Source organism: Ornithorhynchus anatinus, chromosome 2 (genome assembly GCF_004115215.2).
Source record: "Ornithorhynchus anatinus isolate Pmale09 chromosome 2, mOrnAna1.pri.v4, whole genome shotgun sequence".
NCBI classification, from domain to species: domain Eukaryota; kingdom Metazoa; phylum Chordata; class Mammalia; order Monotremata; family Ornithorhynchidae; genus Ornithorhynchus; species Ornithorhynchus anatinus.
Window position 1 is genome coordinate 11,833,020 of NC_041729.1, and position 13,385 is coordinate 11,846,404.

The 13,385-nt window shown below is 46.1% G+C and overlaps 1 protein-coding gene across 13 annotated transcripts in view; it reads left to right on the top strand.

Moving 5' to 3' along the window:
- The window catches only part of RIMBP2 (RIMS binding protein 2), a 358,745-nt gene that overhangs the window by 325,329 nt on the left and 20,031 nt on the right, over window positions 1–13,385 (top strand). For all 13 annotated transcript variants that reach the window (XM_039910269.1, XM_029057608.2, XM_039910266.1 and 10 more), the window contains 3 exons: window positions 425–576; window positions 1,706–2,173; window positions 9,100–9,249. In XM_039910269.1, coding sequence (XP_039766203.1) covers window positions 425–576; window positions 1,706–2,173; window positions 9,100–9,249 — 770 coding nt within the window. The remainder of the gene's footprint in view (window positions 1–424; window positions 577–1,705; window positions 2,174–9,099; window positions 9,250–13,385) is intronic.

Sequence of the window (13,385 nt, forward strand, 5' to 3'; positions counted from 1 at the left end):
TACTATGTGCAGAGCACTGTTCTAAACGTCATCAGGTTGCCCCACGTGAGGCTCACAGTTAATCCCCATTTTGCAGATGAGGTAACTGAGGCACAGAGAAGTGAAGTGACTCGCCCACAGTCACACAGCTGACAAGTGGCAGGGCCGGGAGTCGAACCCATGACCTCTGACTCCCAAGCCCGGGCTCTTTCCACTGAGCCACTGTCTTCTCCCCGACACTGCTTTGATCTTACCTTTCCCTTTTATGTTTTCTTTTTCCTCTCCTATATCCCTGATTTTATCATTTGACTATCCCGGTTTCGGAGTTCCGGAGTACGGTTCCCGAGCCTCGTGGAGAAATCATAATTCTCCAGCTGTGAGGGAAACAATGCTATTGTATTAGTCATTTAATTGGTCGTTCAATGAAAGGCTTTTATCTTCTTAGGACCTCCAGCTCCACCGCAAGATGTCACCATTCAAGCTGGGGCCACCCCAGCAACCATACAGGTCTCCTGGAAACCACCAACTCTTACACCTATGGGAATGTCCAATGGAGCAAACGTCTCTGGCTATGGGGTTTATGCAAAAGGTCAAAGGGTGAGTTGTCTGTTTTGAGACCAATTGAAATCAGAATTGGAGCTACCCTGGGTTTGGCACTTAATAATAATGATGACACTTGGTAATGAGGGCTTACCATGTGCCATGCACTGTTCTAAGCGCTAGGGTAGATGCAAGTTAATCAGGTTGGACACAGTCCCTGTCCCACATGGGGCTCACACTCTTAATCCCCGTTTTACAGATGAGGTAACTGAGGCACAGAGAAGTTAAGGGATTTTGCCAAGGACACAGAGCAGATATGCGGCAAGGCCGGGATTAGCACCCAGGTCCTTCAGACTCCCAGGCCTGTGCTCTATCCACTAAGCCACGCTGCTTCTCCAACCTTTATGAGACCGAGTTCCTCAGGGAGAGGAGAGGGGTCACCCCAAGTGCCCATCTTTCAGAAGGTAATCTCACTCTTTCAGGTGCTCTGAGGATGATTCAGGTCAGAGAGAGGTCCCAGACTGAGTGGTCTCCTGATGATCTGGAAGGGTAGACTCACGGCGTAGTGGATAGAGCACGGGCCTGGGAATCATAAGGTCATGGGTTCTAATCCAGGCTTTGCCACGTATCTTCTGTGTGACCTTGAGCAAGTCACTTGACTTCTCTGTGCCTCAGTTACCTCATCTGTAAAATAGGGATTGAGACTGGGAGCCCCACATGGGACAGGGACTGTGTCCAAACCTATTTGCTTAAATCCACCCCAGTGCTTAGTACGGTGTCTGGCACACAGTAAGTGCTTAACAAATGCTACAATTATTATTATTACCATTGTTATTATCTCCAAAAAGGGGAAGCATTTATCTCCTCCTTCCTGGCAGATACAGACCCCAAATGTTTCCATGTAGACATTTTCTATTTTCTAAGAGGCAGCTATTTTGCCTCCTCCTACCTGCCCATTTTGGATGTGACCTTGGTTCCTCTTTGTGTGAATCAAATGGATCCAGTCTGAATAGGTCAGTTAAAACATGGCTGCATTTGATTAGTAACCATCGGAATGATTCTTGCTGTACTCCCAGGATCCTCCCTGGTTATTAGTGGCCACTTGAAAATTGAACCTGCGTGAATTTAGGGTGGACCGTGGAAGACGATTTCCTCCAGCCTTGAATCTGACCATTTGTGTATTTAGGTGGGAGAAGTCATCTTTCCAACAGCCGACAGCACCGCGGTGGAGCTGATGAGAATCCGGAATTTAGATGCGAAAGAAGTTACAGTGAGAACCCTCTCGGCCCAAGGCGAATCCATGGATTCTCTAATTGCTGCCATCCCACCCGACCTACTGGTGCCTCCAACCCCACATCCCAGGACTTCTCCCAAATCTAAGCCATTAGCAAGTGCCGGAGCCCCAGATACCAAAGACGAACACTTAGGTCCTCATTCCAAGATGGATGAGTCCTGGGAGCAGATGCGAACGGCTTCGCCCTTGCCGGGACACATGCTGGAACCTCCGACATCCAGCTTTCCAGGTTCAGCTCATGGGAGGCGGTCGCCCTCGCCCAATCGGATCCTCCCGCAGCCGCAGGGAACGCCGGTCCCCAACACCGTTGCTAAAGCCATGGCACGAGAGGCAGCCCAAAGGATGGCGGAGAGTGGCAGGGTAAGGGCAAGCGGAAGCGTCAGGGTTTGCTGTCACCTGACCCTGAATTTTTCTTTTCGTTCAGTGCATCTTCTATTGGATTTCTCCCCATTTAGGGGACAGATTAGGTTTCTGGTCCATTTGTCCAAGTGCAGATCAAACTGACCACTATTCTTTGGAGGGCTTTAGCTCAGAGTTTTGGCTTCATACGTAGGCCAGTAGGACAGTTCTTCATCTTCCTTTTTATCTGTGATATCGAAAGCATCCCAGTTGCAGTCAATTCATTCATTCAATAGTATTTATTGAGCGCTTACTATTCATTCATTCATTCAATAGTATTTATTAAGCGCTTACTATGTGCAGAGCACTGTACTAAGCGCTTGGGATGAACAAGTCGGCAGAGCGCTTGGGATGAACAAGTCCACTACGTGCAGAGCACTGTACTAAGTGCTTGGAATGTACAGTTTGGCAACAGATAGAGACAATCCCTGCCCAGTGACAGGCTTACAGTCTAATCGGGGGAGAAAGATGGACAAAAACAACATAATCATGATAAATTATAATAATAATAATAATGTTGGTATTTGTTAAGCGCTTACTATGTGCCGAGCACTGTTCTAAGCCCTGGGGTAGACACGGGGTATGTACACCTCATTGACAAAATAAATAGGGTAATAAAAATCTATACAAATGAGCACAGTGCTGAGGGGAGGGGAAGGGAGAGGGGGAGGAGCAGAGGGAAAGAGGGCTTAGGTGAGGGGAGGTGAAGGGTGGAAGGGGGAGGGAGCAGAGGGAGGAGGGGGAGCAGGGAGGGAGCGGAGGGAGCAGAGGGAAAGGCGAAGCTCAGTCTGGGAAGGCCTCTTGGAGGAGGTGAGCTCTTAGCAGGGCTTTGAAGAGGGGAAGAGAGTGAGTTTGGCAGAGGTGAGGAGGGAGGGCGTTCCAGGACAGCAGGAGGACGTGGGCCAGAGGTCGACAGCGGGACAGGCGTGAATGGGGGATGGTGAAGAGGTGAGCGGCAGAGGAGCAGAGCGTGCGGGGTGGGCAGTAGAAAGAGAGAAGGGAGGTGAGGTAGGAGGGGACAAGGGGATGGAGACCCCTGAAGCCCAGAGTGAGGAGTTTTTGTTTCGTGGGGAGGTTGATAGGAAACCACTGGAGGTTTTTAAGGAGGGAAGTGACAGGCCCAGAGCGCTTCTGCAGGAAGATGATCCGGGCAGAGGAATGAAGAATAGACTGGAGCGGGGAAAGATGGGAGGAAGGCAGATCAGAGAGAAGGCTGACACAATAATCCAGCCAAGATATTATGAGAGCGTGTACCAATAAGATAGCCATTTGGATAGAGAGGAAAGGGCGGATCTAGGTGAGATTGTAAAGGCGAGACCGGCAGGCCTTGGTGACAGATTGGATGTGTGGGGTGAATGAGAGATCCGAGTCAAGGATGACACCAAGGTTGCGGGCCTATGAAACGGGAAGGATGGTCGTGCCGTCCACAGTGACAGGAAAGTTAGGGAGAGAACAGAGTTTGGAAGGAGCAAGTGGATTTAAAATCCAAATGTACTTCCCCCTTAACACTGTTCACTTAATAACATTTATCTGATGATCTCCTTGGCTGAGTCTGGTCCATTTTACAGAGTTTTCTGATTAGTTTTTAGGTAGTCCTTTGTTCAGGTAATACAGTGCTCTGCGTACAGCAGGGTGTTCAGTAAGTGCTGTTAACTGACTGATTATCCTTACGAGGAAGGATTCAGGTGAACACCGATTTCCCTGAAATGGAAAAGTCTTATTGAAAACTGCCATCGCTGTGGGCAGGGAACGTTATCTACCAACCCCTTTATGTTGTACTCTCCCTAAGAGCATAGTATAGTGCTCTGCACAGAGTAAGTGCTCAATAAATGCCATTGATTGATTGATTATGTTGGTTTGCCAATGCGAGAAATGTTCTCGAGTTTCTCAGTGATTTGGGAAGTAAAGCAATCCTCCTTGCTGCTCTATGGTAACGGAATCTGAAAAGAATATTGAACCCCGCCTATTTGGGATAATAATAATTATGGTATTTGTTAAGTGCTTACTACGTGCTAAGCACAGTTCCAAGTGCTGGAGTAGATATAAGGTAATCGGGTTGTCCCACTTGGGGCTCACAGTCTTAATTAGCATTTTACAGATGAGGTAACTGAGGCACAGAGAAGTTAAGTAACTTGCCCAAGGCCACACAGCAGACAAGTGGCAGAGCGGGGATTAAAACCCACATCCTCTGTCTCCCAAGTCTGGGCTCTCTCCATTAAACCACACTGCTTCTCTGCTTCCACTTTGAATTTTAAATTAAATTTGGCAAGAATGAAAAGACTAATATTTGCCGTAATAACCCGAGGGCAATTGAAAGCCACTGAGTGTGTGTGTTTGTATTATGTGGTAGAGGAAAAAGCCCTTGCAGACATGGAAATTCAGTTACATAGTTTGTATTTGGATTAGAGGTGTTTATGTAATCTTGCTTTATTCTGAAATTGAGGGGGGGTCCCTCAGAGGTGTCTACTATGTGCAGAGCACTCCTCTAACCACTTTGGAGAACACAAGAGAATTAATCATCATAATCTCTGCCCTCAAGGAAATGACAATCTAGAGAGGAACTTGCAGTCTAACAAGTCAAATAAAGCACCTATAATTCTGACTTGATTGACCATATCAGTGTGAAGTGAACACACTTCTCAAAGCAACCATCCTTAATCAATATAGGTGCCAGAGCTCAGTTTTACAAAACCAGAGAAGCAAAAGTTGTAAAACCCTTTGATAAGCAAATATTGTCGTTTCTTCGGTAAGGGACTTTTGAAGTCCCTTTGATTTGCAGGTCAGAACGGGGAGTAGAAGGCAGCGTCCAGAAACACAGGACACAGGAAAATTATTTCTATAAATGTTAGTGATCACGCTATGGGTATTGACTAGCATGTTAGTACAGTGCTCTGCACACAGTAGGAACTCAATAAATACGATGGAATGAATTATGTCTTATGAAAAGTTTCACTGATGTTCAACATGGGTGATTCCTTTCAATAACCATTCCACCATCCAGATTCCCAGTTCATCGGTCCCTTGAGCTCTGGAGTCTTGCCCTGGGAGTTCCTTATTTCCTCAAACATCTGGTCAGTCAAGCTCCCCGTATACAAAGGAGGCTTGAACCATTTCAGCCGGGCATCTGATTTAAATATGAAGCAACATGGCCCACTGGAAAAAACACCCGAATCCCTATTCTGCTGGGTGACCTAGGGCAAGTCACCTGACTTCTCTGAATCTTATTTTCCACGATTGTAAAACGGTGATTCCATAACTGTTCTCCCACCTATTTAGACTCTGAGCCCCATGGGGAACAGAGGCTGTGCCCGGCCCCATTAACTAGTATCTACCTCAGTGGTTAGAATAGTGCCTGTCACACGGTAAGCTCGTTGTGGGCAGGGAATGTCACTGTTTATTGTCACATTGTACTTTCCCAAGTGCTTAGTACAGTGCTCTGCATATAAGAAGCATTTAAGAAGTATGACTGAATGAATTAATGAATGAAAATTAAAAAAATAAAGAACTTCTGTGATCCAGGCAGTAGTAGTAAACTCACTGTGGGAAGGGAATGTGTCTATTGGTATTTTGTACTCTCCCAAGGGCTTAGTACAGTGCTTTGCACATAGTACGCACTCAATAAATACGACTGAATGAATGAGTAGTAGTGGTTTTGTTGAGTCACCACTGAGTGTAACGTACTGTATTCATTGGACAGGGATTGTCTCTATCTGTTGCCGAATCGTACATTCCAAGTGCTTAGTACATTGCTCTGCACACAGTAAGCGCTCAATAAATACGATTGAATGACCTCATTCAATCGTATTTATTGAGCGCTTACTGTGTGCACAGCACTGTACTTGGAAAGTACAATTCGGGCATCAGGTAGAGACAGTCCCTACCCAACAATAGGCTCACACTATTAATAATAATAATTATGGTACTTGTTAAGTGCTTACTATGTGCCAAGCACTGTTCTAAGCACTGGGGTAGATCCAAGTTAATAAGATTGGACACAGTCCCTGTCCCACATGGGGCTCACCCTCTTAACCCCCGTTTTACAGATGAGGTAACTGAGGCCCAGAGAAGTTATGTGATTTGCCCTAGGTCACACAGCAGACAAGTGGTGGAGCCGGGATTAGAACCCAGGTCCTTCTGACTCCCAGGCCCGTTCTCTATCCACTAAGGCACGCTACTAAACATTTAGGAAAGTTCAGCAGTCACACGGTACCAGTTCTCTGCCCGTGAGGAGCTTATACAAGGGCAACAGGTGTAGAAATATGTAGCAATCAAGTAATCAGAATGAATAGTTGACTGTTCAATTAATTATGCTTCATCGACTGGCAGGAGGGTAATGGTATTTATACTTGCCAGGAGAATGCTGTGGATCCTGGCAGTAGTAGGAAGCAAATGCAAGAAAAAAAAATGCAAACACTTGAAAGACAGCCCAGTGAAAAATCCTCAAAGCATGAAAAAGCAACACAAAGCTGAAGGAGTTCAAGGGAAAGAAATGTAGGTGCAAGTGGTTTGTCAGCTATTGTCCCTCGGCGTGCGGTAGAGTAGAAAGACCTGTCTCTTCAGCTGAACGGTTTCTTGGCTCCACACAGTGGAAGAAAGCAAGAAAATAACTTGGGTCCTGGAACGGAGAAGAGCCGCCTGTCAGACAGAGCAAGACAGTCCTCCTGGGAGACTTGCCATGCCCTGTGAGGTCATGGGCTCAGAGCGGGTGATTACAGAACACTTCGCACACATCCCTATTCACGTATATGTTGGCTCAGCTTGTTTATTTTGACTGTTAGAAATATTTTTACGTTGGTCTCCCCTGTTGAAACGCAAACTCCTTGTGTGTGGGGAACATTTCCCTCTGATGGTATTGTATCTAGGCCGGTGCTCAGTACAGTGCTTGGCACATCGTAACGACTTAAGGAAGTATTAATAATGTTAATAATGATAATGGTATTTGTTCGGCGCTTCGATGTGCCAGGTACTGTCCTAAGCACTGGGGTAGATACAGGGTAGTCAGCTTGTTCCACGTGGGGCTCACGGTCTTAATCCCCATTTTACAGATGAGGTAACTGAGGCACAGAAAAGTTAAGTGGCTGGCTCAAGGTCAGGCAGCAGAGAAGAGGCGGAGCCGGGATTAGAACCCACGTCCTCTGACCCCCGAGCCCTTGTCCTTTCCACTAAGCCCCGCTGCTTTCCCCCTCCCAGTTGGGATTCTCACCCCACCCTGAGCCCCACAGAATTTATGTACATATCCCATTTCCTCTATCTGTAATTTCTTTTAATACTTCTTGTGGGCAGGGTCATGTCTACCAACTCTATGTTATTGCACTCTCCCAAGTGCCTACTTCCCTGCTCCGCACACAGAAAGCGTGTAATAAATACCATCGATCGATCCACTGGAGCTCAAACCCTCTCCCGGAGCTGTGGCTAGATTGTTTTTCACCTGGTGGATTGTGTTTCTTTGATAACAATGCCTACTACTATTTGGAAGGAAATCCTATGTAATTGTGGCCAAAGAAGAGTTTTACATTTTTACCCACAAAATGATGCAGTATTAGCTGCATCAATCCAACAGTCATATTTAATGAGTGCTTACTCCATGAAGAGCACTGTATAAAGAACTGGGGAGACTACAGTCTAACAGTTGGCAGAGCTGATAAGGGAATCAGTGTAGTCTAGAGGAATGACAATGTCCTGGGAGGCAGGAGGCAATTTCTATTGCAGCCTCTCACCGAATTGCTGAGTGATCTCAGGCCATCACTCAACCTCTCTGACTCCCAGTTTTCTTATCTGTAAAATGGAGGCAATAATGTCTGTCTCTCCCCCTACCTTACTATGTTTGAGGATAAATCGAGAGCAGAAGAGCAGGCCCTAGTAGAAATAGCACAGGCCTGGGAGTCAGAGGACCCGGATTCTAAACCTTAGCCTGCCTCTTGCCAGCTGGGTGACCTTGGGAATGTCACTTTACTTCTCTGTGCCTCCCTTATGGCGGCTGTAAAATTGGATTAAACACCTGTTCTTCCTCTTTTTTGAACTGTGAGACCCATATGGGACAGGGCCTGTGCCTGACCTGATTATGTTGTATCTACTCCCAGGGCTTAATATAGAGGCTGGCACATGGAAAGTGCTTCACAAAAGCACTTCACAATATCACAGTTATTATTTTTATTATTATGGTGAAAATGCTTTGGAAAAAATGAAACCACTGCACAAGTTCAAGCTGTCTTTCTGCCAGTTTTTCCCAGTTTGCCCATCAGCTCTCTTCCCCTTCTACTCCCCATACTCTTTGCTCCTCCCAAAATGTACCTCACGCTTGATCCTCCCACCCCCGACCACTTGTTCATGCTGAACCCCCAAACTGGAACGGCTGCTTCCATTTTGGAGAAATCATTTTAAAATTTGTCCCCCATTCTATTGTATGATCCTTAAGGGCAGGGAATGTATGCGTACTTGTCACCCTCTCCCAAGTGCTTAGTTAGTTCAGTGCTCCTTATTCAGTAGATGTTCGATAAATACCATCGACTAATTAATTCTGTGGAGCAGAGGTTTCTCTACAGATTTTTAAAACAGGACGCCAATCTCAAATCGATACGTACGTCCATATCACGTACATTCTACAAGTTAGAGTATTTCAATTGACAAGCCAGTGAAGATTTATTTTTTCACAGAAACGCTTCCACGCTCAGTTGACACTGAGGAAGAGAAAAGCACCAACGATAAAAAGAGTTAAGGGTTTCCATCAAAGGTTATGAAATGCCATGTCCTTTGGATAGTCTGTGGGAGCCTAAACTCCCCGGAATCCTGCAGGTGCCACATTCCAGTTGCCCTTAAGGGAACTGAAAATAATTCAGAACTGAGCTATTCTGCCATTATTCTGCTTCTTCTTGTTTTTTCATTCCCAGTTGGAAAAAAGGACCATCTTCAGTGAAAGGAGTAATGCGGTTCAGTATGCAAACTCTGATGAAGAAGAAGACGGCTATGACTCGCCAGACATTAAAAGAAGAGGGGCTTCGGTGGATGATTTTCTAAAGGGTTCTGAACTTGGAAAGCAGGTAAGGAACGGCCAGTCTGGTCAATAAGTCAATCGATTGTATTTATTGTGTGCAGAGCGCTGTACTGAGTGCTTGAGAGAGTAGAGTACAGCAATATAACGGACACATTTCCTGCCCACAACGAGTTTACAGTCTAGAGGGGTTTTCCTCCTCCTCCCTATTTTAGTGTGTATCTGCCTTACTGGACCATTGGTATTTGTTAAGCGCTTACTATGTGCAGAGCACTGTTCTAAGCACTGGGGTAGACACAAGGGAATCAGGTTGTCCCACGTGGGGCTCACAGTCTTAATCCCCATTTTACAGATGAGGTAACTGAGGCACCGAAAAGTTAAGTGACTTGCCCACAGTCACACAGCTGACAAGTGGCGGAGCCGGGATTCGAACCCATGACCCCTGACTCCAAAGCCTGTGCTCTTTCACTGAAAGACCGTAAGCTCTTTGTTATCAGGGGTAGTGTCCGCTAACAGTACCGTGAGCCCTCAAGAGCTTAGTCTACTGCTCGGCACAGATTAAGTTCTCATTACAAGCGGTGGATTGATAGTGGCTCCGATAGCCGAAATACTACCCTCCTAGTTGAACCCGTCGTTGGGCAGGGATTGTCTCTATCTGTTGCCGAATTGTACATTCCAAGCACTTAGTAAAATGCACTGCACACAGTAAGCGCTCATTAAACACGATAGAATGAAATACAGTGTGGAAGCAGCGTTGCCTAGTGGAAAGAGCACGGGCCCGGGAGCCAAAAGGCCTGGGTTCTAGTCCTAGCTCTCTCACTTAACTGATCTCTGTCACTTATCACTGTCACTCATCACTTATCCGTCACTTATCGGAGAAGCAGCGTGGCTTAGTGAAAAGAGCACGGGCGTGGGAGTCAGGGGTCATGGGTTCGAATCCCATTCTGCCACTTGTTAGCTGTGTGACTTTGGGCAAGTTACTTAACTTCTCTGTGCCTCAGTTACCTCATCTGTAAAATGGGGATTAAGACTGTGAGCCCCACGTGGGACAACCTGATTACCTTGTATCTACCCCAGCGCTTAGAACAGTGTTTGGCACATAGGAAGCTCTTAACAAATGCCATCACTATTATTATCATCTGCTGTGTGACTTTGGGTAAGTCACTTATTGCCAGGCATCACTTCTCCTGCCCTCTCTCATAATTAGACTATGAGCCCCATGCAGGACAGGGACTGGGTCCAACCTAATTCACTTGTATCTACCCCCAACATTTAGAACAGTGTCTGAAATAAGCACTTAACAAATGCCAAATGCCACAAAAAAGGAGAAACTGAAGAAATGCCAGTCGGCAACCAGTAGAAAGAGCAGAGTCCAGAAGCTGGCAAATGTGAGCTTCTCTCTTACCCTTCGTGATGAGAGGTCATTCCAATTCACCAATCAATGGAAATAATTGGATCACACTAAATGAAAGCCCTTTCCCATATGTCTTGTGGAAGCACAAAGTCAATCTGATTTTGGCTTATTCAATTAAATCCAAATTTGCTTGTAAATTCTCTAGCCAGAGACTGTTGGATACAATTCCGCCTGATCCAAAACACACTCCTCCAGTTTATGCCCTGTGGCCTTTTAGGAAAATTAGAAGGAAAGAGACTGGCCTGCTTTTATTGTCGTTCCAGCCTTATTGTAGACAGCCGTGTCGATGTTTAATGTATTAAATACTGGATTTCAAACCTTGGATTTACTTCATAAAATTGTGACTATCGTTCAACCTTTCTATCTTGGAAATTTCAGTAACATGTGGAACCATCTCTTTGAATTACGATCTATTGCAAAAAGAGAATATAATTGTAGGTGTTCTATCTGTATTCAGTTAGGCTACATATAATGCAATTACGTATGGGCTTATTAACTTTCATACCTTGGTTAAAATGTCTCTGTGTATTTTGAAAAAACTGACTACCGTATGCCATGTAGTGCTATCTATAAGGTAATTGTCGTACTATTAGGAGAAACAGCATGACTTCCTGGAAAGTTCACGGGCCTGGGAGTCAGAGGACATGGGTTCTAATCCCTGCTGTGCCACTTGCCTGCTGTGTAACCTTGGATAAGACACTTAAATTTTCAGCACCTCTGTTTTTTTTATCTGTAAAATGGTGACTAAATGTCTGTTCTCCCTCCTACCCTAGACCTTAAGGTCCATGCGGGACAGGGACTGTGTCTGATCTGATTATCCCGTATCAACCCCCAATGCTGAGTGCAGTGCTTGGCACATAGTAAATGCATAACAAATATCATTATTATGATTACTGCTATTATTATTATTTAGGGATAAAATCCTCCTACATTGTAGCAGGCCCGAGATGGTTTAAATATCTTTAATGCCAACAGCTGGAATGCTGACCTCATGGTAACCAGGTTATACAGGTGATCAATACGGTAGTTATTGCGGGCTTACTGTATGCAGAGATGCCTGTGTACTTGGGAGAGTACAGTACAACAGACAAGGGCTTAGTACAGTGCTCTGCACATGGTATAAGCTCAATAAATATTATTGAATGAATAAATTGGGTAGACACGTTCCCTGCCCATCAGGAACTTACAGTCTAGAGGATGGTGAAGTCCAGGCAGCTTGAATATTCAACGTCGTGAGCAGTCGAACCATTCAGACCAGGCCCAGCTAGGAAAACCGGACCTCGTAAACCTGCCCCGCTCACTTCGTCTCATTGCGGCAGGGGCTGGTAACCCCCGCTGGACAAGATTCCTCAATCTCGAAGCAGATGCGCTCAGGTGAAAAAGAAGTTCATTCATTCATTCATTCAATAGTATTTATTGAGCGCTTACTATGTGCAGAGCACTGTACTAAGCGCTTGGAATGTGCAAATCGGCAACAGATGGAGACAGTCCCTGCCCTTTGACGGGCTTACAGTCTAACTGGGGGAGACAGGCAGACAAGAACAATGGCAATAAATAGAGTCAAGGGGAAGAACATCTCATAAAAACAATGGCAAATAAATAGAATCAGGGTGATGTACATCTCGTTAAACAAACAAAATAAATAGGGTGATGAAGATATATACAGTCGAGCGGACAAGTACAGTGCTGAGGGGGTGGGACGGGAGAGGGGGAGGTGGAGAGGGAAAGGGGGGAGAAGAGGGTTTAGCTGCGGAGAGGTGAAGGGGGGGTAGAGGGAGCAGAGGGAAAAAGGGGGGAGCTCAGTCTGGGAAGGCCTCTTGGAGGAGGTGAGCTTTAAGTAGGGATTCGAAGAGGGGAAGAGAGTTAGTTAGGCAGAGGTGAGGAGGGAGGGCGTTCCAGGACCGTGGGAGGACGTGGCCCAGGGGTCGACGGCGGGATAGGCGAGACCGAGGGACGGTGAGGAGGTGGGCGGCGGAGGAGCGGAGCAGTCTGTGGCCCTGCAGCCAGGGGTCTTTACCACAGCTAGGGGATGCTTTCTAGAGGCCACAGAAGGCACTCTCTGCCCCTGATCCTTCCAACTGCCTTTCTCTTGCCTCGGGTCTCTCAGAACAAGGAGAGCCGGGGTCCAAATGTAGAAAACACGTCGTCAGTTGTAAAAGGCAAAAAGGCAAAGGAAGGTGAACGTCTGCCGTTTGAAGGTTCTGGTTCCTGGAGAAGGACACCTCACTCTATGCGCCTTAGATGTCTGGATTTGTATGTCCCCCTTTAGATTGTAAATAATAATAACTGTGGTGTTTGTTAAGACACTTATGTGCTAAGCACTGGTTAAATATGATATAAGGAGATCCCTTACAGTCTCTGTCTCACATGGGACTCACATCTAAGGGGAAGAGAGGACAGGCCTTTAATCTCCATTTTATGGATGACAAAAGTGAGGCACAGAGAAGTTAAATGCCTTGCCTTAGGTCACAGAGCAGGCAAGTGGCAGAGTTAGGATTGGAACCCGGGCCTCTCGAGTCTCAGTCCTGGGCTCTTTCCATTAGGCCACGCTGCTTCCTTGAAAGGTCAGGGATCAGGAATCTTAGTTCACTTCACTTCTCCGTGCCTCAGTTACCTCATCGGTAAAATGGAGATTAAGGCTGTGAGCCCCATGTGGGACAGGGACTGTGTCTAACCTGATTAGCTTGTATCTACCGTAGCGCTTAGTACATTTCCTGGCACGTGGTAAGTATTTAACAGATACCATTAAAAAAAATTCCGATACCCTCCCT